The sequence below is a fragment of the Thunnus albacares genome, chromosome 23 (genome assembly GCF_914725855.1).
Source record: "Thunnus albacares chromosome 23, fThuAlb1.1, whole genome shotgun sequence".
NCBI lineage: Eukaryota > Metazoa > Chordata > Actinopteri > Scombriformes > Scombridae > Thunnus > Thunnus albacares.
The window spans coordinates 7,972,431-7,999,800 of NC_058128.1; the positions used below are offsets into that span (position 1 = coordinate 7,972,431).

Here is a 27,370-nt window from a genome sequence, read left to right on the forward strand (position 1 = left end):
CCATTTGATGCACTGTACCAGAGTTAGCTTATAGCTAATTTTTATCTGCAGTCCCTTAGGCAGGGTCACAATTAAAACATATAACAGCACAATAACAAACAGAACAAAGAAAAAAAACACACACACAGGGCACATAATACTTGTCTTAACCCTTTTATATGTTTTGTTATTTCTGTGACAATACATTTGCCATTTCTGTCAATAGCGATGGCATATTTCTAGGTAGAGTGAAAAATAAAGAGCCATTCTCCGTTGGGGACTATCCCCACCCTTCTCCGGATAGTCCGCCAATCAGCTTCAACCTAAATAGACTGTCGACCAATAGCAACGCCCGTTCTTCGTGTGTTCGGTAACTAAGGAGCGAGAGTTCTCCCCTACCGCGTCCACAAAAAAAGTGTACTGCCGCACGAGGATCTTCCTTAGCAACCGCGGATAAACATGAGTTACTACAGCATAAGGTGAGAATAAACCATACACTGCTTGTTCGTTGTGGGAGTATTTGTTGTATATGGGCAGCTGTGGAATGAGAAGCTAACAAAAAAAAAACTTGTACCCGAAAAAAACTTCACTGTCGCCCACAACTTTTAGAAGAGGCACCATTGCTTACAGGGGAGGCTGGGGCTGAGGCAGCTACCGCTAACATTAGCTTCTAACGGTAACAAGCTTGCTATGACACCCCACAGCTGGCAGCTGTACGCAAATGACAGTTATCGTGTCTTAATTTTCTCATTTTAACGATACAACTTCGTGAGCATTGAGCTTAGCTGAGTGAGTAAGCGAACAGTATTGTCATTCCAGGACAAAATCGCTTCACAAATGACTTGAAGCTGAACAATAGAAAAAGAAAGAATTCATCATTAATCTCAAGAGGCTAACGTTGCTTTAATAGTGTTACGCTTTGCTCGCTGATAAGCATTGTATCCACTACCTTGATGAAATGGAAAGCAATGGACGTCAACAATAGTGGGCGAACTCATCTTACCTAACGCTGTAAACCCGATGTATGAACGTTTAATTACATTTTAGCTGTCATTCTTCAATTATTTAACCCCTATAGTGTCCATTTGTTTGTTACAAATGAAAGCATTTCAATTTCCTGCGGTATTTCCTTCGATACATTATTGATAAAAAAATAATTATAGCTACATCTCTTGGCTAAATATGTAAGATTGTATTGAGTTTTGGAATGTGCGACGACTAGACGCAATCCAGCACTCTCTGTTTATCTACAACGTATCAAGTAATATGCGACACAGATCTCGGTAGCCACAGTCAAGCACCACTTCAAAGCTCTAACTGGGAATACAGAGAAGTGAGAGTCATGAGGAAAAAAAAATGTATGCATGTCATGTTTGAACATGCCTTTCTGTTGTCTCTGTCTTTTCTGAGTCAGAACCTTCCTGCAAGGCATCTGTTTTTGTCACGAACCAAATGAGCTACTTCAGCTCTTGACTCAACAAATTATTAACTAAGTAGGCAAGCCAGGAAATACAAAACGCGTAGATATTATTATACACATATACATATTCATAATGAAAGAAAACCTGATTGCTACACTGAGACTAGTGCTTCCTACACCTTCTGATGTCCACTCTACTGATCATGAAAACAGGTGTAGAGCATAAGCGTCATGCAGTATGTTTGTGTGCGTGTGTGTGTGCATGATAGATGCTACTTTGCACGATTTGAAGCACTGGAGCAGAGGTCTGCTTTCATTGTGCAGTGAGATAAAAATCCGTAGTAGCTCCCACCCTTTCCTGTTGGACAGTTATGAGTCTCAATCTGACTGTTTGATCTTATCAGTTTGCAGACTACTGCTGCCATTCAAGGCAGGGACAAATAATGCAAAATAGTCTTTACTGCAGTAACAATGACACTACAAATGAGGATGTGGCTTGTTAGTGTGGAAAGTTTCACTATATGTGGCTGAGACAAACTCTACTCAAGCCTACTTCTGACTATTTTATTTACTTTTGAATTGGTGACAAATTAAACATAGTTAAATGTCTTGCACCATTTGTGGGGAATTTAAGCAATTTGTGCAACTTGTACTGAACTAGATCTTAACCGACAAGAATGACTGAAACAAACACAAACAAACATCAAAAAATAGACAATGTTTATGAAACCTGGGGCCAAAGCAGAAGCTTGTGGTTCAAATGTTCCACAGGATTACTGTAAGTGACAGCTGAAGAAAAGGTCACTATTTTGCGTAAAGTCATGTAATATCAGCATGGACAACTGATAGATGTCCTACAGATAAAAGGCCTTATGTGGAAATAACAATGTTAAGAAGAGGAAGTTGTAGAGTTATGAAAAGACAAGCCAAGAGAGACTCAGGGTTCCTTTTTCTTTTTGCGGGACCTCCTTTTTCCTAAGGGCTTTTTGGGAGATCTCTTTGAGACTCTCTTTAGTCTTTTAGCTTTCAAGTTTTTTTTATTTTACTTTTTGCATCTTATATTACTTATTTTGTAAAAAAACAAATAAAACTGGTTTGTATTTTTATACACTCCAAACAAAGTTCCTGACTTGTGCTCATCTCTGAGGTCTTCTGGTATTTCCTCAAGGTAAGCAAAGACGCCTCCCTTGGGATAGGCTGACATTAGCTTTAAATTTATTTAGATTAAAAATTATATTGAATTTTGCTAAGGATAAACTAGTAGTGTTTATTGAATAACAACTTACTGCTGTCCATGTGATAGAGGTATGATTTCAGTATAGAATTAGGATGAAAGGTTTATTATTAGGGATTTAATTGGCTAAACTGTTAGCGTCAGGGCTCTGAAGCTGCCCTATAAAACCGGGCGAGTGCCCTCGACTCCAGAGATGACCTGTTGGAAGGCCGTCTTGGAGTGCTTTCAAACCTCCAACACCTATTTGCACCAATACACTTCGTTGTGACCCAGGCTGTTAGGAATTCCTGACTAAACAGGCCCGTTGGTAGTAGTTCAACAACATCTGGTGATTATAGAAGCCAGGTTGAACTCTGGTTCCCTAAACAAGTCCAGGGTGGTCTTGCGTGTAGATTTTGGGAACCTCGTTTGATACCTAGGTCAGAGGTAGAGGACAGCCGTCTGTCGATGCCTTATCCACATCGGCAGGTGGTATCGGTTATCTGTAGGCAGAGACCATTACACTATGTCAGGGAATATAAATGTAAAACAGAGGTCAATGTCCTGAGTGATGCCACTTGTGGTCAGTTGGTCAGTTGAAACTGAAATGGCATCGTTATCAGCCTGCTTGAGTTCTCCTTAGATGTGTAACAAACAGTGCCATTTTACTCAAGACCAACTTTTGGCTCTGTAAATGTATCAGTTTAGTAATGTGAGCCACAATGACAAACTCATTCCCGGTCAGCACACCAGCTGTGATGCATTCTGCTCCGTAGGCTCAACTCACCCAGACAGTTTGTGTTAAAGTTCACAGATGGCTGACTCAGCGTTTGTAATGATCAACCTTGAAAGATGGTTGAAAAAGGGCCATTTTCCCTACTTCTCCTGTTATATGTCAGTGCACATTTCTCTCAAAGCACAAGGTGCCATTTGATATTTATTCCATTTCTCCTTAACTGGTGACAGTTGAGTCACTTGGCAGAATGTAGCACTCTCAAATCTGAGAGTCTGCTTTGAGAGATGACGCATCTGAGGAGTGACAGTTTTCATGACAGCAAGTGTAATGTTGCAAAGACTGATAACATGAGTGCGGTGCGGAAAAGTGGGAGGCTGTTAAGGTTTTCTGGTCCCTTGTAGCATGGTAATCTTAAAATTATCTGATGAAAAGTAATTACAGCTTACACATGTCAAGGTTATTGTCCCTGACAACATCCACTACTTCTGCTGAGACTCTGATACTAAACAAAATAGTTTTCTTTGCTTTATTTCTGCATATAACACACAATAAAAATGTCACAATCACAGAAGTATTGAACATTACTGTCAGATCTATTATACAGAGTGCACAGTCTTTACAGAATACATGATTGAATAAGGTCAGTTGCTTTTGGCAAAAAAAAAAAAATCATCATCAGTGGTTTACAGGAATTATCAGCATAGTTGGAACATGCTGACCAATAAGTTTTCTGCCTAAACTGCCAACTATGAATCAACTGAACGCAGCACAGCACTTACCGTAGTTATAAATCGTAAGACTATCAATATGAATCAGTCAATTTGGAAAAAAAAAAAAAAATTCTCCACAAGTATAGCAGTTGACCTCCGCAACAGCAAGGATGGATTGTGGCTGAGATGTGATTTACTGTGGTTGTCCACTAGATTCCAAACACATAAGGCCAGCTGGCCTGAGTAATCCACTCTGCTTCCCATGCACGGAGAGACCCGAAAAACATCTCTGGTATTTGTAACGGGCTCACTTTCTCCATTTGAATGCTGCAACTTTACACGAATTTCCCTAAAGTTACAACGTCTGCTGTACTTGTTCATGTGTTTCAGCATGTTTACACTCGCATTTTGTATTTTCTGTGATCAGTGCAAGGTCCTCTTGTTTCTCACGCTGACAAAAGAAATGCCGCTAACATTTCTTTAAAGCCGTCTAATCAAATACTGTACATTGTAAGGGAGTCGAGAGTGGAGGACATGTCTCTGGTACCTCGAGGGAAATGGTATTATTATCAACTCTTGTAGCTTATTTCCATCATTTGTTTTGAGCTCAATAATTACTCCCTCTGGTGAACGATTCCCCTGCTTATCATCAGTTGACTTATATGTCATTTTACCGCTGTCTCTCAGGACAAACGTACACAAACATACTCTTCATTTTCTCTGTGCTTTCTTCCTCTCGCTCTTGCAAATAGGCACAGAAAAAAAAAAAAAAGATTGGGAGGCTCTGGTCTCCTAGCAACTAGATTAAGGTCCCCACACCGTGTCTGTTTTTAGAAAGGGTAATCTATAGGTTTCTGTTTATTGAGGTTACCTTTCTATAACACAACATGTGCTTTTCAGTGTTATCACGAGGAACGCAGACTGGAACATCTTACTCATATCCTCGCACAGTTGCATGTAGAATAATCCAGTAATATTGACAGGGTATTCATTTTTAGAAGAGGCTATTTAAAGCTTAATAAATTCCCAGTATTGCATATAGCTAAGATGCCAGACAGAATGTGTATCTGTGGTTTGATACATGTAGTGCCTCCTTGTGAGTCAGAGGAAATGAGCTGTGGACTGACTGACTGCTGAGTCTCACAGAAAGTTGTTAAAATAAGGGAAATTAAGTGATTGCATCTGGTTGAACAGATTTTTTTAGAAATATTTCCAGCCACTTTCCAGATTTGCCTCAATATCAAGCATGAATAGTCTCAAACATGTTCAAGTAACTTCACCTAAGTTCAAAGAACATTCAGACCTTGCTCTGTTAAAGCTGATATTTAGGTTACGCTTGTCACTTTCATCCCCACTCCTTGCTGAATCCTTGTGCATTGCGTGAAGTGCGAAGTCATGGTAACAGCTCCAAGCCTCCGACCTCAGTTTGCCTCAGCACTAGTAGCTGTCACTCCCCTGGGTGGGACATAGCTACTCTTGTCTCAGTGACATAATAGCAGAGATCTTGGAGCCAGCAGGGCTTTACCGTGTTAGTAGGACTGCACGGTGACTCCGGGGCTCCGGTGTAAATGAATATTTTTGTGAATACTGTAGATAGGAGAGCCCTGGGCTAGCATTCCTGAAGCAGCATCCATGGACACTGTAAAGAATGGGGGATCTCAGCCTGTCTACAGTCGCTGGTCATACAGGTAGCTGCCACACACAGGCACAGATGCATATATAATGGTTATTGTACTAGAAGCAGTTGTTTGAGAATACCCTTTTTGTGTGTGTGTGTGTGTGTGTGCCCTCCAAGACTTATGGTTTATTTGCCTGCCAACTGGCTCCTGTATCAACACACACAAGCTTTTTTTTTTTGCTTTAGTTCTGCAAGCCGTGTTGGTGTTTTAGGGTAGAGAGGATTGCGGAATGGCCTGTACCAGGGCAGGACGCGGGTCAGCATACTATAATGTTTCTCCCAGTCACCGCTCCATCCCCTCCGGCCAGCTGGATGGCTGACCTGCCGTCAAAGATGTGCCTCTCGCTCATGTTTCTGCCACCATGTCGTTACTTATTCAGAGCATCAGGCTGTGACTGTGCTGTAACCAGAGTTGGTGATATGTGTATGTGTGTATGTGTGTGTGTGTGTGTGTGTGTGTGTGTGTGTGTGTGTCTGTCCAAATGGGTTTTTTTTTTTTCATATGCTGTTGGCTGCTTGATTGGAACACTCTTGTAACTAAGGATGTGCTCAGAATAACCATCTAACTGATTAATGAAACAGCTGAAAAAACTGTGAAACGTGTCCTCGTAGTGTTTTCTTCAGGAAGACTCAGAAATGTGTAGATTTTGATTCCAGGTGACTCATATTCTCAGTGTTTGTGCTTTTAATAATGATCCAGTTTGGGAATAGGTCAGCTGACCTTTTGCTAATTGCACAACCACTTGAACACCTATAAACATAATGTATGTAACTGTTTTTTAGATGGCCTGTGTTGAAGTAGGAAATAAAAGAAAAGAAAGATAATAGCAGACAATAGCTCAACATTTTGGGAAATATGTTTATTGACTGTTAAGAGAGTAAGATGAATAGATCAATATAAATCTCATGTCTGTAAGTAAGGAGCTGATGCCAGGACGTCGTTAGCCAAGCTTAGCACATCTATCAGCACCTGTAAAGCTCACGAATGAACAAGTCGAATTTCGTTTGAATAATCTATTCAACAAAGAAATGTAAAAATGCAAATGTGTGGTTTTAAGGGAAGTTTGATGCTGTAACTATGTCCTGCCAAACAGCAGCTGGGCGCAGTGACTGTGTGCTGCTTTTGTGCGCTGAGTCTTGTTGTCACGGTGGAGTTGCCAGCTTTGGTACCATTGTGCCTGTTGAGACCTAACCAAAACTTGTGCTAACTGGCCATGGCGAACAACCCACACTGGCAAGTACTGGTCAGATGAGGCTCTGTTTTATCCTTGTCCAGTTAGCTTCTACATTGTGGATCTTGGTATCAGGTTTTCAGAAGGGGAACTCTTTAGGTGAAAAGCTAAATCCTTACTGCCTAGTTTTATGCTGAGAGAGCAGCTACTGCACTTGTCTCTCTTTCACTCATTTATGTGTATTTTGCTATATGCTCTCTCACTCTCTCTCACTCTCTGGTAGCCTTGCACCGGCCCACAGGGAATTAAGCATTTAATCTTATCAGTCCTCCTTTTATTCTGTATCCTCTCTACATTGGGAGCAGAATTGCCTGTGGCAGAAATTAGGTTCCGCTCATTCAACTTTCAAATTCCTTTTTTGAAGAGGCAAAGTGGAGGGCTTTTAATTAAAAGGAACGACGAAACAAAATGGACTGTGCTCTGATAATAACATCTCTCTGGTTAATGCCATGCAATTTTTTTTAAACAGCTATAATATCTGAAAAAGAAGTCACCGGTCAACTTGTCCTCTTTTGCACCCTGAATCAACAGCAACCCTCCTGCTTGACAGATTAAAAAGTGTTTACACCACCTGAGTATTTGTCTTTGTCAAATTTAGGAAAAACACACAACAGGCTTTGAAGAGAAAACATTGCCAGGCAATCTGTGTTTGTGTGTGTGTATTATTTAGCTCTTACTGTGTATTGGTAAATATTATAATATCATTCAAAATCATAATAGCGCCTACATTTTTCAGGCATATCTAAATATTATACGGCATGAAATATTTGCCTCACAAATGTTGTCTTAATAGATATTTTGATGTTGATGTGCGGCACACGTTGGCCCCCCCCCCCCCCCCCTCCCTCTGTCGGTCTGTAAATCTGTACAGCGCAGTGCTAAGGCCTCCGATTACACACAAGCTGGCCGCAGGTTTTTAATCAATGCTGGTAGAGGTGCGCTGCTGACGGAGCCGAAATCTCCATGGTTACCCCGGTCTGACACACAAGGAAGGGACAACGGTGGCGTGTCCTTCTCTTGTCACCCAAGCTGTGATGGACTAATGAAACATTGATCACTCACAGCTGTGATGAGGCACCCTGTGTGTGTGTGTGTGTGTGTGTGTGTGTGTGTGTTTTCCAAGAACTTCTTTATGATAACACTCTTATTTTACATTGCACCTGCTCTACAGCTTTAGCATGATCAGCTTGTTTGGCTTACAGTAATACAGTATAACAGTATGGAGTGTTATTAATGTCCTGTAGATTACTTGTTATTTATTTGTATTGTTGCTGAACTTATTTCACACTCTTATTTTTCACATATCCTGTGCTTCTTGCTGCCTTGGTGCCAAATTGCCATTTTCCCTGAAGACCCTCCAGCTCTGCCAGCTTCTCCTCTAACTCAACAGCAAGGTAAACAGCAACCCAAAACACACACTCATGCACAAACCTTCTTCTTTCACAATTTGTCAATTGAATTACCTGGTTAACAGAGGATTATTGACTGACAGGAGGGTGGATTGAACTTCTGCTCCTGTATGATAAAAAAAACACCACAATGTGATTATGCAGCACCAGCAAGAAAACATGCATTTTAAAAAGCATATTTTCCATGAACTTAACATCATATTTTTCTTAGTTTTTTACAATGTTTTTACAACTGCTTCAAGACGTGTCAAAAATGTTCCACTGCTAAGACTCTTCGCTGTGTCTCTTCCACTTTTTAATCAGTTTCGATTGCTCTCTAGGTTATAAATAATCCTCACGAGTAGCATGTCTCTCACTGCTTACACGTCTTTGTACATGCTCTACTGTGTTAAAGCCTCTATAAAAATGTCCTGAAGCTCAGTTTAATTATAATATTCACACAGTTTTCCTCCAGGGATACAGCACAGATCCATTATGACAAGAAGATTTTGTTAGAGGTTGATTTCATCAGGGAAACTCTGATGTTGTAATGTGGGAGGTGCATCTTCAACTATTAATCAGACTGTGAATTCTTTGTAGCCTGGAAACAGCAATATTAATGGCACAGCCTGATGGGAAATCTAAGTAAACATTTTAATCAGTTATTTATGCCCTTCCACAATTATTGGCCACTTTAATTGGAAATCAACTCTTTTGTAAATCTGGGAGTCCATTGATAAAAGCCACTCTAGCAGAAGTTACTTAACCCACAGGTCTCCAGAACACACCCGCGACAGACCACGGTGACCCAGGTCTCACAGCTCACCTGCGCAGCTTTCACCCATCTCTTTCCTCACCATCCTAAATGACAGCCCCCGATCTATAATTAAAAACTACCATCATCCTTCACTCTCAAGCCCTTCTCTCTGTCACCTGCACCATAATGGCCTCCCAGGAGACCCATCTGTATGCCGGTAGCAACAGTGAGTTATACTCGGGAGAAGATTCAAGATTCAAGAGATTAAGGATTTAGTTTATTGTCATTTTATTGTGTATTTGGAAAAAAAACTACAACAACAGAAAGGATAAAGATATATATCCCCTTATAAATATTAATTCCCCTAAAGATAATAAAAACATATAAATCCCAAGAGAAAAAAAAAGATAAATAAATGTGTTTCAGGCACTCGGCACCTTTTGGCATTCAGTGTCCGTCGTTCAAAGATGAGCTCTGATGTCAGCCAGCATCTGGCGCGAGGTGCTTAAGCACTGTGTGTGTCATCACCGACACACTAGAGATGTGGAAAGGACGTGAGAGCGACTGAGGGAGATGGAAATAGGGAGTGAGGATGAGCGAGTCAGATATCTGATGAGCTTACCTGATGGAGAGATAGGCAGCATGATTTAAAGACTTCTCATTCCATATCCTTAATCCTCTCTATTTCAGCCCAGCCGAACATGTGACATTTAATATTTTCCTTGACAGGGAAAAAGATGAAAGACATGAGAAATGGACCCACACGTTACATGAGCCCGTGTGCTTGACTTGTGTGTGTTTGACAGAGAGACGAGCAGAGATACTGTAGGTCTCTGACAGTACAGACTCCTGCTGTTGCCCTTCTCTCTCTCTCTCTCTCGCTCCTCACTGTAGCTAAGCAACATGGGCCCGGTCCCTTCAGATAGGTGTCCATGATAAATGCCCAGAGGACCCAGACTACAATGCATTCTCTCAGCTGGAGCTTTGTCCTTTTTCCTCTTTTCTTGTTCTCTGTCTCTTTTTCTTTCACAAAACTTAATTGTCTCTTTTTTTCTGTCAAAGATTTTCAGAGAATGAGAAGACTCCGAAAGTCAATTTGGCTTATAGATTTTTCATTGTTTGACTAGTTTCTAAGCTGAAAGGTCATTATTTAGTGTTTTGTCGTAGACTACATTGTTTTAATTCTTCCTTCATTAACTACGTACACTTTTAAATATTCAACTCATAATGAAAATGTCACTACGGTGATAAAAGTCCGTACAAGATAACAATTCTTTTGTTTTAAGTAACAGCCGTGGTGACCTCTACTGGTATGATAAGGAAAATCACACTCAGTGTAGATGCTCTAATGTGTTAAATCTTTAATGTGTCTTTAACCTTTTCCCCTTTTTCTTCTGCAGTGGCATTGAAGATGACAGTGCCAGTCTCATGCAGCAGAAACTGGAAAAACAGGTAGGAAGCCAATGAAGTCACACTTTTATCGGTGTAGTCCATAGATTTTATGCTGCAGAATTCGTCCGATTAAGTCTCTTAACTCAACAAATAGATGGTGTTTTAAGTCGAGGTCTAACCTGTGTTGTTTTTATAAACACCTGCTAAGATTTTGCATGAGACTGGTGAAATAAAAGAGCTGAGATGAGCCTGTGTTCTCCCTCTCTGGCGTCACCAGGGGGGGTGTCTGTTGTTGGCAGGAGCAGCTTCAACATCACTACTAATTTCGTTGGTCTGGAAATCTCTTGTTTTCCACCCGCCGAGTCGTTTTGAATTTTAATGCTTACTTTCTCCCGAGGGCTGAATTGTTTCCCTTTATCCAACCTTTACCTGACATAGCCCTTCCTCTGTCACACAATGGCTCTCTTTTCATCTCCTCCACCTTCCCCTCAGTCTCTGTAAGATGCTTTATCCCAAACCCGACCTCGCTGTAAAGCCGCGCCGGTGCACATAGCTTTGGTTTAAGCTGGAAGCCGTACTCCGCTATCTCACACATTAGGCAGAAAGAAACAGGAGGGCCAGATTGGTGAGTTCAAAGAGAGAGGAGGATTTAGTGAGGGGTGCCTGGCTTTGTAACTGGTGTGTGTTTGTGTGTGTGTGTGTGTGTGTCTCGTGGTTCCACTGTGGCTCAGTTGTGCTTTACACGTTCAGCTGAGTCCAAACAGCCTCACTTGAGAGTCTCCTGTTCTTACATAACTCACAAACACTTAAGCCCAGAGGGAAATCAGAGGCAGGTTATGGAAAATATGAAGAATAAATAAATATTAAAGAATAAAAGTTCAAATCTACCTTTTTTTTTTAACTGTGTTTGTTTTCAATTCCATGTGCCAAATGAAAACCATTCATTCACAATTTACAACCCTGCTGGGATCACTGTTTCTGTGACCGTATCTCACTTTTGAGCGCACCTCACAGCTTCTATCACCCCCCCCACCCCTCCTTCCTCTCTGTCTCCTTTCTGCTGTAGCGCTAATGACTGCTTATTCAGTTAGCAACGGTGGCCGCACATACACACGCACAAACACACACACACACACACACACACACACACCAGCGCTCAGTATTTGGCTGAGAGACAGACCCTTTTTATGTCAGAGGGACCACATAGTGCAGAGGAGGCTGTTGGGTTTTTTTTTTTTGATCGTTAAACTCAGTTCCAGAGGAGGAGTGAGGGACAGGAAGACAGAGTCGTGCCCAGCAGGAGTGCCGCTCGTTTTGGGGGAGAATGTAGCTTCATCTGACCTCAAGACAAATGGGATCTGTGATGTTTTTTCTTTAGGGAAACTTGTTAAATTTGGCTTACGATTTTGTCAGGATGTCAATGGAACGGGTTGGTAACTTCTAATACTTATTTTTCTGATATGTTTCATTTTTTTCATCTGTCTTAGGAGTTTGTATGAGTGATAAAAGTGTGTGGCTGTTGTTTATCCAGTCTTCTTATCTGTTTTTTTCCAATCTGTCTTTCTGAGATAGGAGAGAGAAATCCACACAACAATCATTCACTGACAGTTCTCAAATTTTGCTTACTCTTTGAATGTTGTACGTGACCTATTTTTTTTTCATCTCACGTGGGCCACTTTATTGTAAACAGGTTCGTTCTACGGACACACACATGTATATATTATAAGTCTCATCAACTTAACCTATGCTTTAAACCTTAGATACGCTTTTTCCATGTTTTGGCCGACACAGGAAGGACTGTAAAAGCCTGAACGAAGTCACACCCTAGTCTGAAAATTCCAAGTCCTGAGTCTTTACAAAAGAACGGGATAGTACAATGGATTATCTTAAAATAACCCACTAGAAGGGAAGACAAATACTGGTCAGACTTTGATAGTGTGAAGAATCAGTCCAGCATGTAGGCCTACAGTACAAGTAAATATCCGTCTTAAAAGGTCATCTTCATTCAAAAAAAGTTGTTTCCGATGCAATTTTATTTCATTTAATAGCCTGTGACTTGACAAAAGGCAGAATAAATAACTTTTGATTCAGGAAGATCTCAAATATTATGTTTAAAGACACATTATAGACCACAGTGATTTAATATTGTGAAATTTGGCAAGAAATTTATAACTGCCAGGAAAAAATTTGAGCTCATTTCACATGTAACTACATCATCTACAGTTGTCTGTGTGTTTTTTTTTTCTTTTTCTTTCACCACCATTGTTGTGCATCCTGATATTTGGCATTATTTCCACATCCCTTTATTACACTAACAGTAATGATGTTAATTATGATAATCCTGTTTTATGTTTTATTCATTTTGTCGCCTTTATTTATAGACACTGAAGAGAGAATGCAAATCGCGGTCCTCTCAAAAGCAGGGTCTTTTGAAATGATAACGAACCAACATCTGGATGATCAAACTCCCAGACTTAACATGAGCTTGTCCATTAAAGATCGAACATACATACATAGAGTTAAAATTTGCTTTTAGTTATTTATTTTCTTAGCTTTTTTAGGTTGCTCATGATCATAGTAGGGTCAAATGGCTTTATTTTCTCATCTTTTGTCAATGCATGATGGCTCTTGTCTTTGCACCCATGGATATTGGTTGTTTATAATGCTGGTCAATTTTTAAAAAAATCACCTCAATCCACTTTTCCAGTCATAACAATGGTCGTGGATGTTGCTGTGATTGTACAGAAGGGACGGAGACAGATTTCAAAACATCCTCTGAGGCATTTTCAGAGTACTAACACAATGACTGATGAGTTATGAAAGCTTTTTGCTCTGTCTAATATGAGACAAGGCCTCCTGGTCTCTTCCGGCTCACTAAACAGCATCACTAAACAGAACTTGTTGTGCATTTGGCGCGCTAATTAATGTGCTTGCATAATCCATCCTGCTTTGACCACAGAGACAGGAGCTTGGGGGGAAGTGGATAAAGCTTGACCGGGGTGAATTCCCAACCCCTTACTATACCGCACTACCTAGCTGCTGCTGTATATACCAATCCTGTGCATTTATCAGGCAAAAATAAGAAAGAAAAAGCTTCATGTCACTGATTATATTATGATGAATCCTGAGAGACCTGGCTCATTGCTTTAGTGAATCTTGATGGACAATCTTGATGGAATATTAACTTGAAAAACATAACATAACACCAGAGGAGCCTCTAACAACACCCATCATTGTGGCTATTCAGTGAACCCATTCAGCACATGCATGGGCATGATTGCTAGGATTTATTAGAAATGTTCGCCCCCTCTCTTTTGGCTTCACCGAGTCATTCAGTATTCACAAAACGTAACCTGCATCGTGTGTGCATTGTCCCATGAAGGTGGTCGTTTATCACGGTACTTATTATTTGAATAAAGCAGCGTTCCATGCGCAGGAGTTTGAAGGATGCTCTTTCTATCACGGAAAATAGTCACACTTTTATTCCATCATGTAACTATGCAGGATTTATCCCACTGCCTTAACAGGCTCAGACCTCCTTCCTGTTATGTCCAGGAGGTTTACAAAAACAGAATATTGATGTGTGACTAAATGGCTTGTCCAGTTGTTAGATTGGTGTTTAGCTATGCTAGTGGTGGAGCTCTTGGGATGGAAGTGTTGGTTGGCAGCTCAGAGAGATAGCTTAACAAGTATCTGATGGATTACTGTGAAGTTTTTTACAAACTTTTGAGGTCTCAAGAGGATAAATCTGGATTTCCATTTTGGTTACCCTTAAAAATAATGACTGAAATCAGAGTAGAAAGCTGTACTTTGATAATGTTAACCATTTGCAATACCTACTGAAAGCAGAAATTACAAGTTGTAACTCATCATGCATACAAATGTAATTACCCTCACCTCATATAGCTGATGTTCTCCAGCTTGGCTAAATTATCTCAACCTCTTGTAGCATTTAATAGAAGTCTATTATATATGTAAGTTATGTGCCATATTCTTTTACATTTGTACACAGAATATAGTTTAACATAATTTTTGTTCGACTGTTTGGTCTACAGAGGGCGCTGCTGGAACAGAAGCAGCGGAGGAAGCGTCAGGAACCGCTGATGGTCCAGCCCAACACAGAGGCTCGGCCCCGGCGCTCCAGGACACGGCGAGGCGAGGAGCAGGCCCCGCTGGTAGAGTCTCAAGTCAGTATCATCAACGATGTCATCATGGATGGTAAGGGAAACGCTGGGCACTGGTTTGTGTTACATCATTTTTGCATAATTCATGAAGGAGAGTCATGTAAAAGCACATAGATATTTTCAAACAATCTTTCCTCCTCACACTAAAAAGTGGGCATTGACTTCATATTGCAACAGATGCTATTTTGTATAAAAAAAGAAGAAAAAAAAAAGACATTACATAACAGTAACAGCACAAATATGTCATCTTCAAAGTTCCACAGACATCAGTTTAGCGTTTTTGGGTAAAAGACTAAAAAACACTTGCAATGTCGTCATTTTATACAGAAGGAGAACTATGTGCAAGCAGATTATTACCAGATATTAAAGGCATTACAGTCGTAGATATTACTGCATTGCACACAAAGTTATGTTTGTGTTTGACATGTGTTCTTCCTTGCTGAGGTTGCTGCTTTCACTGTATAATCTTAGCAGATCACTTAAGGTTAGGTGACATGGCAAAAATTAATATTGTGATAATTAGTACTAATTTCAATATTTTTAACAATTTAGACATTTAAAATCTTGAGCTGTAACTCGTGCATTCGCTTTAGCCATATGGTTGTTTAGTGTTATATTTAGACAAAATAATTTAAACATAAAAACATGTTATCAAGTAAGATCTCAAGGGAGGGATTCATTTGGACATGAGGACTGATCACAATGCTGATCACACTGACAGACTATAAACAACAAACTCTGATTTAACTGACTGTCTCTCTGCAGGTGCAGCTTACAGATGTAAAAAATGCTAAATAAAGAAAAATCAAAAGAGAAAACTCAGCACACCTCCATTTTTGCTGCAAAAAGCAGGATAAGAAAGGGTACATCAATCATATTTCAGGTACCAAACAGAATCTGTTTAAGGTACTCACTCAACAACAATCCAGGCGAGTCAAATTAAAGTAGTGAAGCTTTTCAGTAAGTGTGATGACTCAGGTCCAGCTAAGCTCAGACACAGATAAACAGGGCTGTGTAATTATCACAACACGAGGACATTTACAACTGAGTGTTTTTCCTGCTGCAGGTATTGATGGCCCAGCAGCTTTCCTGGGATCAGAAGCCCCCGATATGGGAATGAAAATTCAAATCCTATCAGTGAGCCAGTCCCAGTCCCAGTCCCCGTCTCAGTCTCATTTCCAGCCCCAGTCCCAGTCTCAGCCCCAGTCCCCTGCTGCTGAGGAAACTGAGCGGGACGGAGACACTGAGACGCTGCTGGAGCCCAAGACGGATATCCATGAACTGCTGCAGAAACAAGGTATGAGTCCTGGCAGAGCACAGCACACAGGACAAGGATAAAGATCTATGATATAGAAGAAATACACCTGTTGCTTAAAATGAATGAATAAGAATGAAAATGTATACTTTCCCCAATGTTATAATGTTTGCACCACCATTAATCACCCCCAAATCTAGACTACCAGGCAAAAAAAGCATTTGGAAAGTGGTGGTAATTTTCGAGGAATGGAAAGAGAATGTTATTCAGATCAGGATGACAGTCAATCATCTGAACTCTCAGAGTGTATAGTGTATTTATCCGCTCTGTGTTAATGCAGTTATACTTCAAAGTCACTCCAGATTAGCACTTATTGTCAGACTTTGTGACACCCCCAGAATTTGAAGCCCTCTCTCTCTGCAGTATGGAACAGGGATGCAGACAGTGGTGTGATTGATGGTGACGCAGTGAGAAATGGGTCATTTAATAATAGGCCAGGGCATTGTTCACACTGCAGCACTCATCTATGGCCTCATTATAACTACTACCACCCTCACTACATCAGCCAGCTGCCAGGTATTTATAAAGTTTATGGAAGATGTATCTGAGCCCGGAGCGGGTTTGTTTACTTTTCTGATCCACCTGATGCTGTGGTGCAAAAACAAGTTTCTCCATCCTAAATACCACATTAACTTACAGGGAAGGTTGTTGATTTTTAATTTAGTATCGGGGTCAAATGACCAAAGGCTGACATAGCTATCATGTCTTTTTTTCTGAGCTACAATGTGACGTGATGCCGCAGTAGCAAATGTCATTGTCCCTCTCAATAATGCAAAACCTCATTGTTAATGTCACCCCAGTTTAGCATTAGGAATATATTATGTCCTCAGGAGTTCAGGCAGGTATTTTCGGCTCCCTGTCCTTCCAAATTACCCCTAACCCTTCAGGAAATGAAGGAATTGAGATGTGAGGCACATTTGATACATATTTGATCAGCTCATTCAATCACAATCTCTATTTTTGGTTGATTGCAAAAGTTAAAATCCCTCACCTGCTGTGATGATGTGGATATGTGTCTTTTTGGTTTTATTTAGTAGCTCAAAGTCCGTGTGTTGGAAAGGTTGCTGGTTAGCCCATTATGAGTCCTCTCTGACATTTCCAGATGGTTGATTTCATAACCCACTGGCTCAGACAAGTTTGTTTGGTGTTTTAATTGGAGCCCTGGAGTCACTGTTAGAGGGAGGCTAACATTTGCAATCTGTATTTCATGATGACTCTGACTTTCTCTGAGGGATTGCTGCATATCCAGGGTTCATCTCTTGCAAATACCCCAGTATAAATATTGTGTTTGGCTGCGTTGTCTGTCACATAATTCATCTCGTTCAATATGGTATTCCAACCCCCCTTCACACCCTCTAACCTGCCCAGGATATGTTAGTCCAGGTGATTGGTACCAGGAGGAGGTGGCAGAGGTGTCTGAGGTCAGAATGGCTCTATTGTCGGCCAAGTGGAAAAAGCTTTGTGTGCCTGAAGAAGCAAAGCCAAAATTACTATAATTTATACACTTGAAAGCTGAAGATTGGATTACAGTAATTAGACAGCATTTGCAACATATAATTTTATAGCACCCACATTATTATAATTAATGTTGTTTCTGGTCAAGCAATTAATTTACAAGTTACAGTTTAATCTCAGTTGAAAATGTTCTAACAGTCCAAATTTTACATATCTTAACTACTGCAAAGCTGTGAAGAAACACAATTTTTCCTGCTCACTGAGATCTTCCCATACAATCAGACCACTGTCATCTTCTGACAGCACATTAAAATGAACTATAGCTGCAGCCAAGAGTTGCGTCTTGGTTGATAAATCCAATTATCAATGAAGAGACAGATGTCTCAAGCAGTCCAAACCAGCTGCAGTCAGCTAGGCCCACTTTACATCTGCATGACTGCATAGAGCTGTCTCTTCACGAGGACACAGATGCAATCCATGGAAGGGACGTCAGTCTCGTCTCTTGACGTTAATTGCACCCTTGCAGAAAGTGACTTAGAAAAAGATGCATAGGTTGTGACAGGTAGGGATTCAGTCAAGGCCACTAGCTAAATGTGACCTTTCTGTAAGATGAGTGTTGAGCAGTTTTAACAGAATAATCATGTTCAGTTAGATAGAAAGCAGTGTGGAGATGGCTCAGTTAGATTCACAGGGCTTTGTTTCTGATTCCTCTTTTGCTGTAAAGTTACAGATATGAATCTCTCTCATGTAAAGAAACTATATCCCTATTAATATTTCACAGAAATATAAAAGGGAGTGATAATTTGACTGTGTAATGCACTATTTTGCTTCAACATCTCAAGTGTTGCATCAGTTCTTACATCAGTTCTTGAGAAATTAATTGTCACACATCAAAGACCTTAGATGAACCAAAGAAACATAAAATACACCTTGGGGACAATTTGAAACCAAAACGAAAAAAAAAAACTATGAGGAAATAAAATTCTTCAGATTCTTTTGCAGTTGGGGATATGCAGAGAGCCTCTGGGTTTCATTTTCCCCTTTCGTCTTCCCAGCATAAAAATGGTAAAGACCTTCATGTATCATTTAAAGCTCACTGTTGCCTCGTGTCCCTCACCAGGTCTGTCTGGCAGTATGAACTTCGATGAAGCCAGTGAGCACGAGGATGACGGGGAGGAAGAACGGACACGTTCTCTGTCCCCCAACGCAGACACCACAAGGCCGTCCTCCGCTGCCAGTGGCAAGGACATTCCAGTGAGTAGCCCAATAAATTCACTCACAATTAAGATCCTAACATTGCCACCACTATTCAGCGCACAACTCCTCAACCAATACCAAACGCTGTGTGCAAAGTTAATGTACTGCTTCTACCCAGGAGGTGGTGACCCCCGGATCGCCCACTGCAGAGAGCTCGCTAATTGATGTTGCCAATCTAGAGGAGTTTGTCTTGCGTCCGGCTCCACGTGGCGTCACCGTCAAATGTCGAATCACCCGGGACAAGAAGGGCATGGACCGCGGCCTCTACCCCACCTACTTCATGCACATGGAGAGAGAGGATGGCAAGAGGGTGAGGTTTGGAGACGTTTAGACTTGAAAAGGAAAACGCAAAAACTTAATAAGAAACTAACCTCTCAGCCCATTGTGGACAGTATGGATACAGTATAACTACATCATGGTGTCTCTTTGCAGGTGTTTTTGCTGGCAGGAAGAAAGAGAAAGAAGAGTAAGACATCCAACTACCTTATTTCAGTGGATGCTACTGATCTGTCACGAGAGGGAGAGAGCTTCATAGGTAAACTGAGGTAAAACCGCACTTTCTACTAGATCTGTGTTTGTGTCGTCTTATTATCATCTAGATAATCTGCTTGAATCCTCCTGAAAGTCTTGGTGAACTAAGGGGATGTTAACAACATTTCAGTTATTTTTTTTATATGCTACAAGACTTGAGAGCAACTCTTAGTAATTGTTATTGCCTAAACATGTGTACAAAATATGAAATTGGTTGTGATATTTGGTTGGTTTTAAGAAAAGTCCAGCAGAGTGCTTTTGCTTTTCATTTGTTTAAAAAAATGTGATTGAAAAATGTGAAATGGTGTGAAAAACTTCACCAGTGTGTATTCTATCAGGTCCAACCTCATGGGCACCAAATTCACAGTGTACGACAACGGCACCAATCCCTGCAAAAACCCCGGAGCACTGCTGGAGGAGAGCAACACGCGACAGGAGTTGGCTGCCATCTGCTATGTGAGTGAAAGACAAAGACACACACACACACACACACAAACACAAGCTACTGTATGTGTTCACTGCCAGTTCATTCATAATATTAAGTCTCATTCTCTTCATCACTGGGCAGGAAACCAATGTGCTGGGATTCAAAGGACCACGTAAGATGACTGTAATCATCCCGGGCATGAACATGAACTTTGAAAGAGTCCCTGTAAGACCTCAAAATGTGAGTCTGATGGTCCTGGAATGTTGACTATGCATTATTTTGTACAACCTCTGCAAACCTGGTGTGTTTCTGTTCATCTGTACCCAAACTGACACCTCAAAATAAATATTACAGGAGCAGGAGAGCCTCCTGAGCAGGTGGCAGAATCACTCACTGGACAACCTGATTGAGTTGCATAACAAGGCCCCTGTGTGGAACGATGACACCCAGTCTTACGTGCTGAACTTCCACGGCCGCGTCACTCAAGCTTCAGTCAAGAACTTTCAAATAGTTCACGACAATGACCGTAAGTTACCGCTCTCTCTGTGTATAGAAGTTAGCGTAGGATTGGGCAATATTACCATTAAGGGGGAGTACATGAAGATATTTCTAACTAATTTACTATCCCACACATTTTTGCACTGTTCATGCTCATATTAGCGATAAATGCACTGTATACTTGACCCACTGTTACCCCTCGCTCCAGCTGACTACATCGTCATGCAGTTTGGCAGAGTGGCCGAAGACATCTTCACCCTGGACTACAACTATCCCATGTGTGCTCTTCAAGCCTTTGCCATCGGCTTGTCAAGCTTCGACAGCAAGCTGGCCTGTGAATGAACCACCACCAGTTTTGCTTCCACACCACCGCTTCTCCTGCCTCCCCATTAAAATCTCTCCTCACTGAACTATTTGGAAGCCGACAGCAACACTGCTTACATCATCGGGAGTCGGTTCACACCGCGGTCAACAAACAAATATGAATTAGAGCAAGAGGACGCTGGTCAGGAGTGTCGGTGCTCTGTTGGCAAATGTGATCCTCCTGACTTCTGTACTTGTTTTCTTTTTTTCATGCCACTTTTACAGGGGTTGTTTCAATATCAGTTTACCCATTGTGTACAGTATATGTGTATTTGTACACATGTATACAACGTAAAAAAGGGAAAAGACAAAGCAAAACACACCGCTCTCATCAGTGCTGGAGACAGGTGCTCTTGTCAGACATCTGCTGCAAAAAGCACTGATGTTAAATTTATGACCATACTTTGTTGTTTGAAGAGCAGTGGGATGTGTATTAATCATGTATTTTCTGTTTCAGTTGCCTTTAAATTTGATTTCACACAGTGTTTTTTTGCCATGCTAGCGGCGCTGCTTTAATGGCAGCAAGTCTGTCAGTCCAACACCTTTACCCAGGCTGCAATATTTAATAGCAGTCATTTGATGGATTGTTGTGGACCTGTGGTACCAAAATCCACTGTCCCCTACAGCAGAGGCATATGAGCCTGAGGCTGATAAAATGCAGCTTGGACTGATGAGTCAAACCTGACAATGTAGAGTTTAGCCTGACAAGCCGAGTGTGAGGTGTCACTCTGCAGAGCATAAACCATTTTGAATTACATAACAACGTGGCCTTTCCTCTGGCGCCACCTCCAGGCCAAACTTTAGATTTTTTTTTTTTTTGCCCTGCTTTGGTAACAAGGAACTAAGAAAGCAAAGTTTTTCAGTTTTTCATCCATCCAACGGTTATTTTTCCTGGTGTATAATGTGCATTACAGTCTCCCCGCTAGCATGGCTACAGAATTTAAATCTTGTTTACATCTTTAAATGTGGCAGTATGGTTTAAATACTGCCTTCTACTACTAATTTCATTCTTTATTATCATGTTATCATCACTTTTCTTTCTTGTGTGGAAGGTGCATTATTCAAAAACAGGCCTGTCTTATGTTTATTGTGTTTTTGTGAATACGTGTAATTTTTATCTTGTGACTGTGATTTTTTTCTTTGTTTTAGCAAGTTGGATTATCATGGAAAAAAAAAAACATAAACGCAAAATTGCACATTTAATGAAAAAAGATATACATACTGTATATAAATTACAATGTAATGCCTTCTTATTTCATTTAATCTAGCAGTCTTTAAGCATAAAATACTAAATGTCATTTCATGACATATTTTAAAGTAATGGATGGAAGTTAAGCAGTAATACAAAAGACAGAGTTTATATGTTCATGGCTGCACAAACACAGAAGTCATCCAAGACTTTGTTTTCATGTAGAGAAACTACACAAAATCTACTGTATCTACACTGTTTGTACAAGATACAGTATATGTGACATTTTATTGAGTTGAGATGGAGTTGGACCCTATTTTGTACAGTCCACATCTTGTTGGTCTGCCTTCTGTAACTGCCTGTGACTCTTCTTCTCTCTGAGGGAAACTTAAGGGAAATCAATAAGGGATAGTAGCCTTTACGTGGCTCATCATTAAATGTCCCTAATATTTTGTCCTTTTCATTGTACTGTATGTATGTGACAAGCATGTGAAAATGGAACTGAATACATCTGTATAGTACATACGTGTTGACGGTTATTTTGCTACAGAGCCAGCAGTAAATCATTTTGAGTGGCAGTTACTTTAATACAACCGAATCTGGATTCATTACTCAAAAGTCTTCAGTGGGATATCCTGCCGGAAGATGGTTTTCAGGGGTAGACTTAACTGCTATCTCAGTAGGATATTTCTAGTCCAAATGGCCTGTCAGTTACAATCCTCAACATGCAAACTACAAATATCTTGTTAGTTTCAAAGAATTCAATAATGTTAAAGATATTTTCAAAAAAAAACTGTGCCAGCAGTTTGTGAAAATCAATTTTTGTCATTTTGTACACAAAAATTATGAAGAAAGCGTGCAATGGAGTTTTGAAGACAGAGATAAAAGTTTATAGAGAATATTTTGAAATATATATGCTTTTATTACAAGAGACTTTGGTGAAAGACATTCCAGTCTGGCTGTATTTCAACAGTTAAAAAATATCAATGGATGATCAAACTTGTGTATCATGTTAATATACTGAGAGGTTAATGAATTTAGTTAACTGTTTATTTTCCTAAACGTGACCGATGTCGACTTGATTCAGAACACCTTTGAGAGCAAAACAAAAGTACTTCTTTCCATCCATGTAAAACATTTAAATAACCAAAATAAAAAACTTTTTTTTTTTTTTTTGTTGGAACTTATTTTTTAATTTAACTTTTTGGCACAGTACAGACAATAGAAATAAAATAAAATAAGAAAACCTGATACCGTGTGAAAAAAGTGCTTCATATGTTTTGGAATGCATTTGAACATTTTAACTGTCTGCTTATGTTGCTGTTGTCAAGTAGAACTTCATTGCACATGATCTATATTTTGGGTATTTTATGTAAGAAAACTGAACATTTGCTGCAACTGCAAAACATAACATTTGATAAATTGATAACATTTCAGGTCATGTTAGAACTGGACACACTGAAGACTGTATGTCGGAACAATTGACATCAACTAACTCCTCTGCTATCAATGGCTTCCCTCTTCATTAAATAACAATCTCTTTGGGCAGGTCTCTGTACTTGATAAGGTAGTATGGGTAGCACTGACAGCTATCAAAGACTACAAACATGGTGGGTTTGTCCATGATGTCCACACAGGTATCGTAGAGACGGTACTGCTTTGTCTTGGAACTGAGCGGCGGGGGGCGGCGGTAGTTTTTCCTTCCCAAACTCACCTTCCCCACCAGGACTTTGGCCAGGAACATGCAGCGAACCTCACCTGGCCCCACCATGGCTGAGTAGTCGTTGGACAAGGAGGCGGATTTGGCGAAGTAGGAGCCGTAACCGAAGGATGCTCCGTTGATGCCGGCCATGCGAGGGTCAAAGTTGTTGTGGCAGATTTCCTCTGAGGCTTCTTTGGTTGTCCCGTGGAAGAGATGTCTCTCCAGAGGCTCCTTAGACTTGGTGTGCTTCTGCATGTAAGCCTTGTGCCTGTAATGACAACGCAAATGTTTTAACAGATTCATTGGGGTCCTTCACTCAACACTGTACCTGAACGCATCCTGTGTGGACACTGACGGAGGACTGAAGCTGCTGCTGGTGTTCAGCTAACGTGTTGCTTCCATTACGCACCCTGTGTACATGAGTTAGTACACTAAATATGAACTTTATGGTTTTTAGACAAGAGACAAAAACAATAGCTAGACCTTTGGTACTTGTCCCAGTGGAGGAGATTCTGGACCTGCTGGATGCCGATGATGTCTGTCTTGGTCTCAGACAGGCTCTCGTAGAAAAGGTTTTGGACGCTGCGGTATGCCTGTGTGCCAGCCGGAACATCTACCAGGCTGTAGTCCTGCTCTGAGGCCAGACACCACACCGGAGGGTACCAGGAGCAGAACTCCTCCAGAGGGTCCACGCTGAAATCGGACCCGAAAAGATCACTGACAGCCTGGGAGGGGTCAGTATGGATTACTGTCCTGGGTGTGGGGAGTAAAAGAAGGAAGAGAAATGCAGGATATTAATGTGGTGAAGAAGAGATGTGGGACCATTTCAAAGGAGTTTTCTTGCAAACTGATTGCTTGAAATATACATCATGTCCTTTGTGTGTGTGAACGCTTCTCTAACAAATCAGATTTTTCTTAAGAGTTCTAGTTTTGACCCTGTAGCCTTCAGAGCAGTTTGCGGACTGTCACTATTCTGAAAAATCTACATGCGCCTGACACATTGAACAGTCGGCTTCTCATGAGAATGAAACAAAAACAAAAAAAGACAGAAAGAAAGAGGCAGGATACCAACTTCAGGTAAGGCTGCATGGAATCAGGTGAGCGGTAGACGGGTCTGCAGCGAACTGCTCTCTGGAACCCGGTGGTGACGTTGGTCTGGGTCATCATGGTGAAGTCCACCTTGTATTCCTGCTGGCCGATACGGAAAGAACACTCTGGCTCCTTTTCACTCATCTTCTTGAGCAGCAAGGCCGACGTGTCCTACAAAGAGACGGACCAATCAGTGGTCAAGGAGCTGCCGGTAAGTGGCACTTTGAGTGGGTGCAATTTAACCACGAAAGAGATAAAACTAGAACAGAAGAGAACTGTTGAGAGCAAAGAAAGGGATATTAAATTGGACAGAAACGATAAGGAAAAGGACAAAAAAGTAATCAAAGAATAGAAAAAAGGAATATTAACCTTGTCGTACTCTTCCCAGCCGAAGTTCCACCAGTAGATTTGCCATTTACTGGGAAAGTAAGGGTTACTAATGAGACTATCAGAGTTAGTCAGTCGTCTAACGCCGTCATATTTAGAAGGGTCGTCCAACTCCATTGAATCAAAGATCAGACGGTAGTGGGCGTTTCTGAGGGGAATATTGGACAGAACAGGATTGTGAGATTACAAGTGAAACCCATTTACGGAGCTGTAGATATACCGTACAGTTCATTCTTCCCTCTTACTGACCCGTCCTTGATTGAAATGGCCTCTTGGTCGACATCGCAGTAGATCCTCTCAAGTATGACCTGAGAGCGAGGGCTGATGTCGACCCACTGGTGGTTGATCACACACCACAGCTGCCAGTGAAAGGGGTAGGGAGTGTGGTGCATCTTACACGTCTTCCCTGCGTGACACAAACTTAAGAGGAAATTGTCACAGATTTGGGTGTCAGAGGAGCTCTTCGTGTGAAACAGAGAGGCGACAGGAGGCTTAGCCGCCACTTGAGGCTTGATGGTGGCGGCTTTCGGGGGGTTCTTCATTGCAGGTAAAACCCCCTTAATGACAGGGGTGCAAGGCTGAGGAGCAGGCGGAGGTTGGGTGATGATGAGAGGTAGGGAGACGATGAATGAGTTGGCTGGGTTTGGAGGTACTTTCTGATATGGAGAGCTAGGCAGGGCCTGGGAGGTGTGTTGGGGGAATGTGAGCAGGACGCAGGAGGTGTTCTGGGAGGCGCCATGCTGTTGACTGATGGACTGGATGACTATCTGAGGCTCCATAACGATAGGAGGCTCTGTGGTCTTTGCCACGTTGGAGGTGCGCTCACTTCTCCTGGGAGTTGTAGTCTTCCTTTGCTTTGAGGTCACGGGTGTTAAATGGAGACTGATGCTGTAGGGGTTGACGGTCCAGGCGATGGTTATCTGCTGGGACCTCATGGCCTCCCATACTGGGAGACTGGTGTTGGTGTCAGCAGGGATTTCCAGGAGGAGAAGAGACGGGCTCAGCAAGGTGACTTTGGAAGATTTGCACTGTGACTCTGAAGCTGAAACATCTGCTGACAAATTTCTCTTTGTTCCTCTGTTAGATGAAAGGTCGGTCATCTTGGCCTTCCTGTGAAAATCAATTTTTTGTAAATATTTTTAGTAAATTGGCTCCAAGGTCATGGTAGCTCAGGCTCAGGCTAGTATCTTTTATCAGCTTGTATCTGCAGAAAATATATGAGACAATGCAATTCTTCAAACTTTGAAATTCACTGTCAAGAATCAAACTAAATGATGTTATCTTAAGGTGAAAATAGCTTTTTGCTTATCATTTTGGTGGCTATATTGAAGTGCACCGACTAGAGGTCATAATTTATTCAAATGTAACTTTACCAAAGTTTTTACAAGCATAAACTGTACATTTTGGTCGCACTTGATAACTTGAATCAGATTCTTACCTACCAGCTCTTTTCACTTGAAGTATTGAGGCTATAAGTGGCTAATAACCGCATTTGAAGGCTAATTAACGAGCTAACATTAACTTACCTGCTGTAATTAACGGCCTGTAATTAACGCTGAGTCAGTTTGCTGGAATAAGAGTGATTCACACAAATTAAATGATCGAATATCTAATGAAAATTATGAAAATCAAAAATAGCTCAGAGAAGTGAAGTAAGTGTCCTTTCCTGTCCTTTCGATGAAGAAAATGATGATAACGTCACGTGCAGACCTGCAAAGTTTAACGGGTGTGTGCTCGTGAGACAGATTGAAGAGGGAGGGGGGTGGGGCACCAAAATACTCATAAAATACCAATAATTGAAAAAAAAAATGTCGATCATTTAGTACATTTTTAGAGTTTTTACAGATACAGATCCAAATTAATTGCAATTAGGTACACCTAAGTGCATCATATTGATATTGATATTTTGCCCCCCTCATGTATGTTAATGGAGTGGACAAAATATTAGGAACACCATTCATATTCATATAATGCACCCCAGTACACCAACACCATCATTACGACCTCAACGATAAACATTAAGTAGAATTATCACCTTTCTGATAATGTCAACAAAAACTGATGTATAAGCTTCATAGATGTAGAATTTATGGCAGAGCTGTTGTGTCGGGTTACATTAGATTGCACAGGTGAACCTAATGAAGTGGCAGGTGAGTGTATATAGGCCTGTGTTTTGCTACTACAAAAATAATTCAATAGACAAAATACATTTTCCTTGTGGATACAAACACAACAATCCCTCAAAATCGACCAGTTTCTGAAATTATTGTTTTAAATTGATGTATTTATTTGTAAGCAACCATGAGAAAACATTACATTAAAATTAAAAAAACTTTACACATGAAGACACAGCATTACTCCTGACTATTTTTAGGCTAAAGAACTCCACCAGATTGTTCCCGGCAGCGTGCACAAGGCAGTGTTCAGATCTTCATTAAGGGATTCAGAATTTACACAAACTCAGCAGT

At 40.9% G+C, this 27,370-nt stretch overlaps 2 protein-coding genes across 5 annotated transcripts; one reads left to right on the forward strand and one right to left on the reverse strand.

The window, feature by feature from the left end:
* Window positions 1-356: 356 nt before the first annotated feature.
* Window positions 357-21,376, forward strand: tulp3 (TUB like protein 3). Of its 3 annotated transcripts, XM_044343452.1 has the most exons (13): window positions 393-458; window positions 5,652-5,746; window positions 8,321-8,362; window positions 10,514-10,565; window positions 14,561-14,723; window positions 15,756-15,986; window positions 18,580-18,713; window positions 18,835-19,026; window positions 19,149-19,261; window positions 19,586-19,703; window positions 19,816-19,914; window positions 20,029-20,200; window positions 20,381-21,376. In XM_044343452.1, exons 2-13 carry the CDS (start codon window positions 5,691-5,693, stop codon window positions 20,512-20,514), a joined length of 1,506 nt encoding a protein of 501 aa, XP_044199387.1. In that variant the 5' UTR covers window positions 393-458; window positions 5,652-5,690; the 3' UTR covers window positions 20,515-21,376. The 3 variants fall into 3 exon arrangements, with proteins under 3 accessions (XP_044199388.1, XP_044199387.1, XP_044199389.1); XM_044343453.1 differs by lacking the exon at window positions 5,652-5,746 and having other exon boundaries at window positions 357-458; XM_044343454.1 differs by lacking the exons at window positions 393-458; window positions 5,652-5,746; window positions 8,321-8,362; window positions 10,514-10,565 and adding an exon at window positions 11,627-11,934.
* LOC122975173 (protein mono-ADP-ribosyltransferase TIPARP-like) lies at window positions 20,751-26,662 on the reverse strand. Of its 2 annotated transcripts, none has more exons than XM_044343451.1 (6): window positions 26,428-26,662; window positions 25,152-26,020; window positions 24,885-25,050; window positions 24,499-24,686; window positions 23,910-24,179; window positions 20,751-23,694 (listed from the first exon to the last, which is right to left on the reverse strand). In XM_044343451.1, exons 2-6 carry the CDS (start codon window positions 26,000-26,002, stop codon window positions 23,250-23,252), a joined length of 1,920 nt encoding a protein of 639 aa, XP_044199386.1. In that variant the 5' UTR covers window positions 26,003-26,020; window positions 26,428-26,662; the 3' UTR covers window positions 20,751-23,249. The 2 variants fall into 2 exon arrangements, with proteins under 2 accessions (XP_044199386.1, XP_044199385.1); XM_044343450.1 differs by having other exon boundaries at window positions 25,152-26,026.
* Window positions 26,663-27,370: the final 708 nt, after the last annotated feature.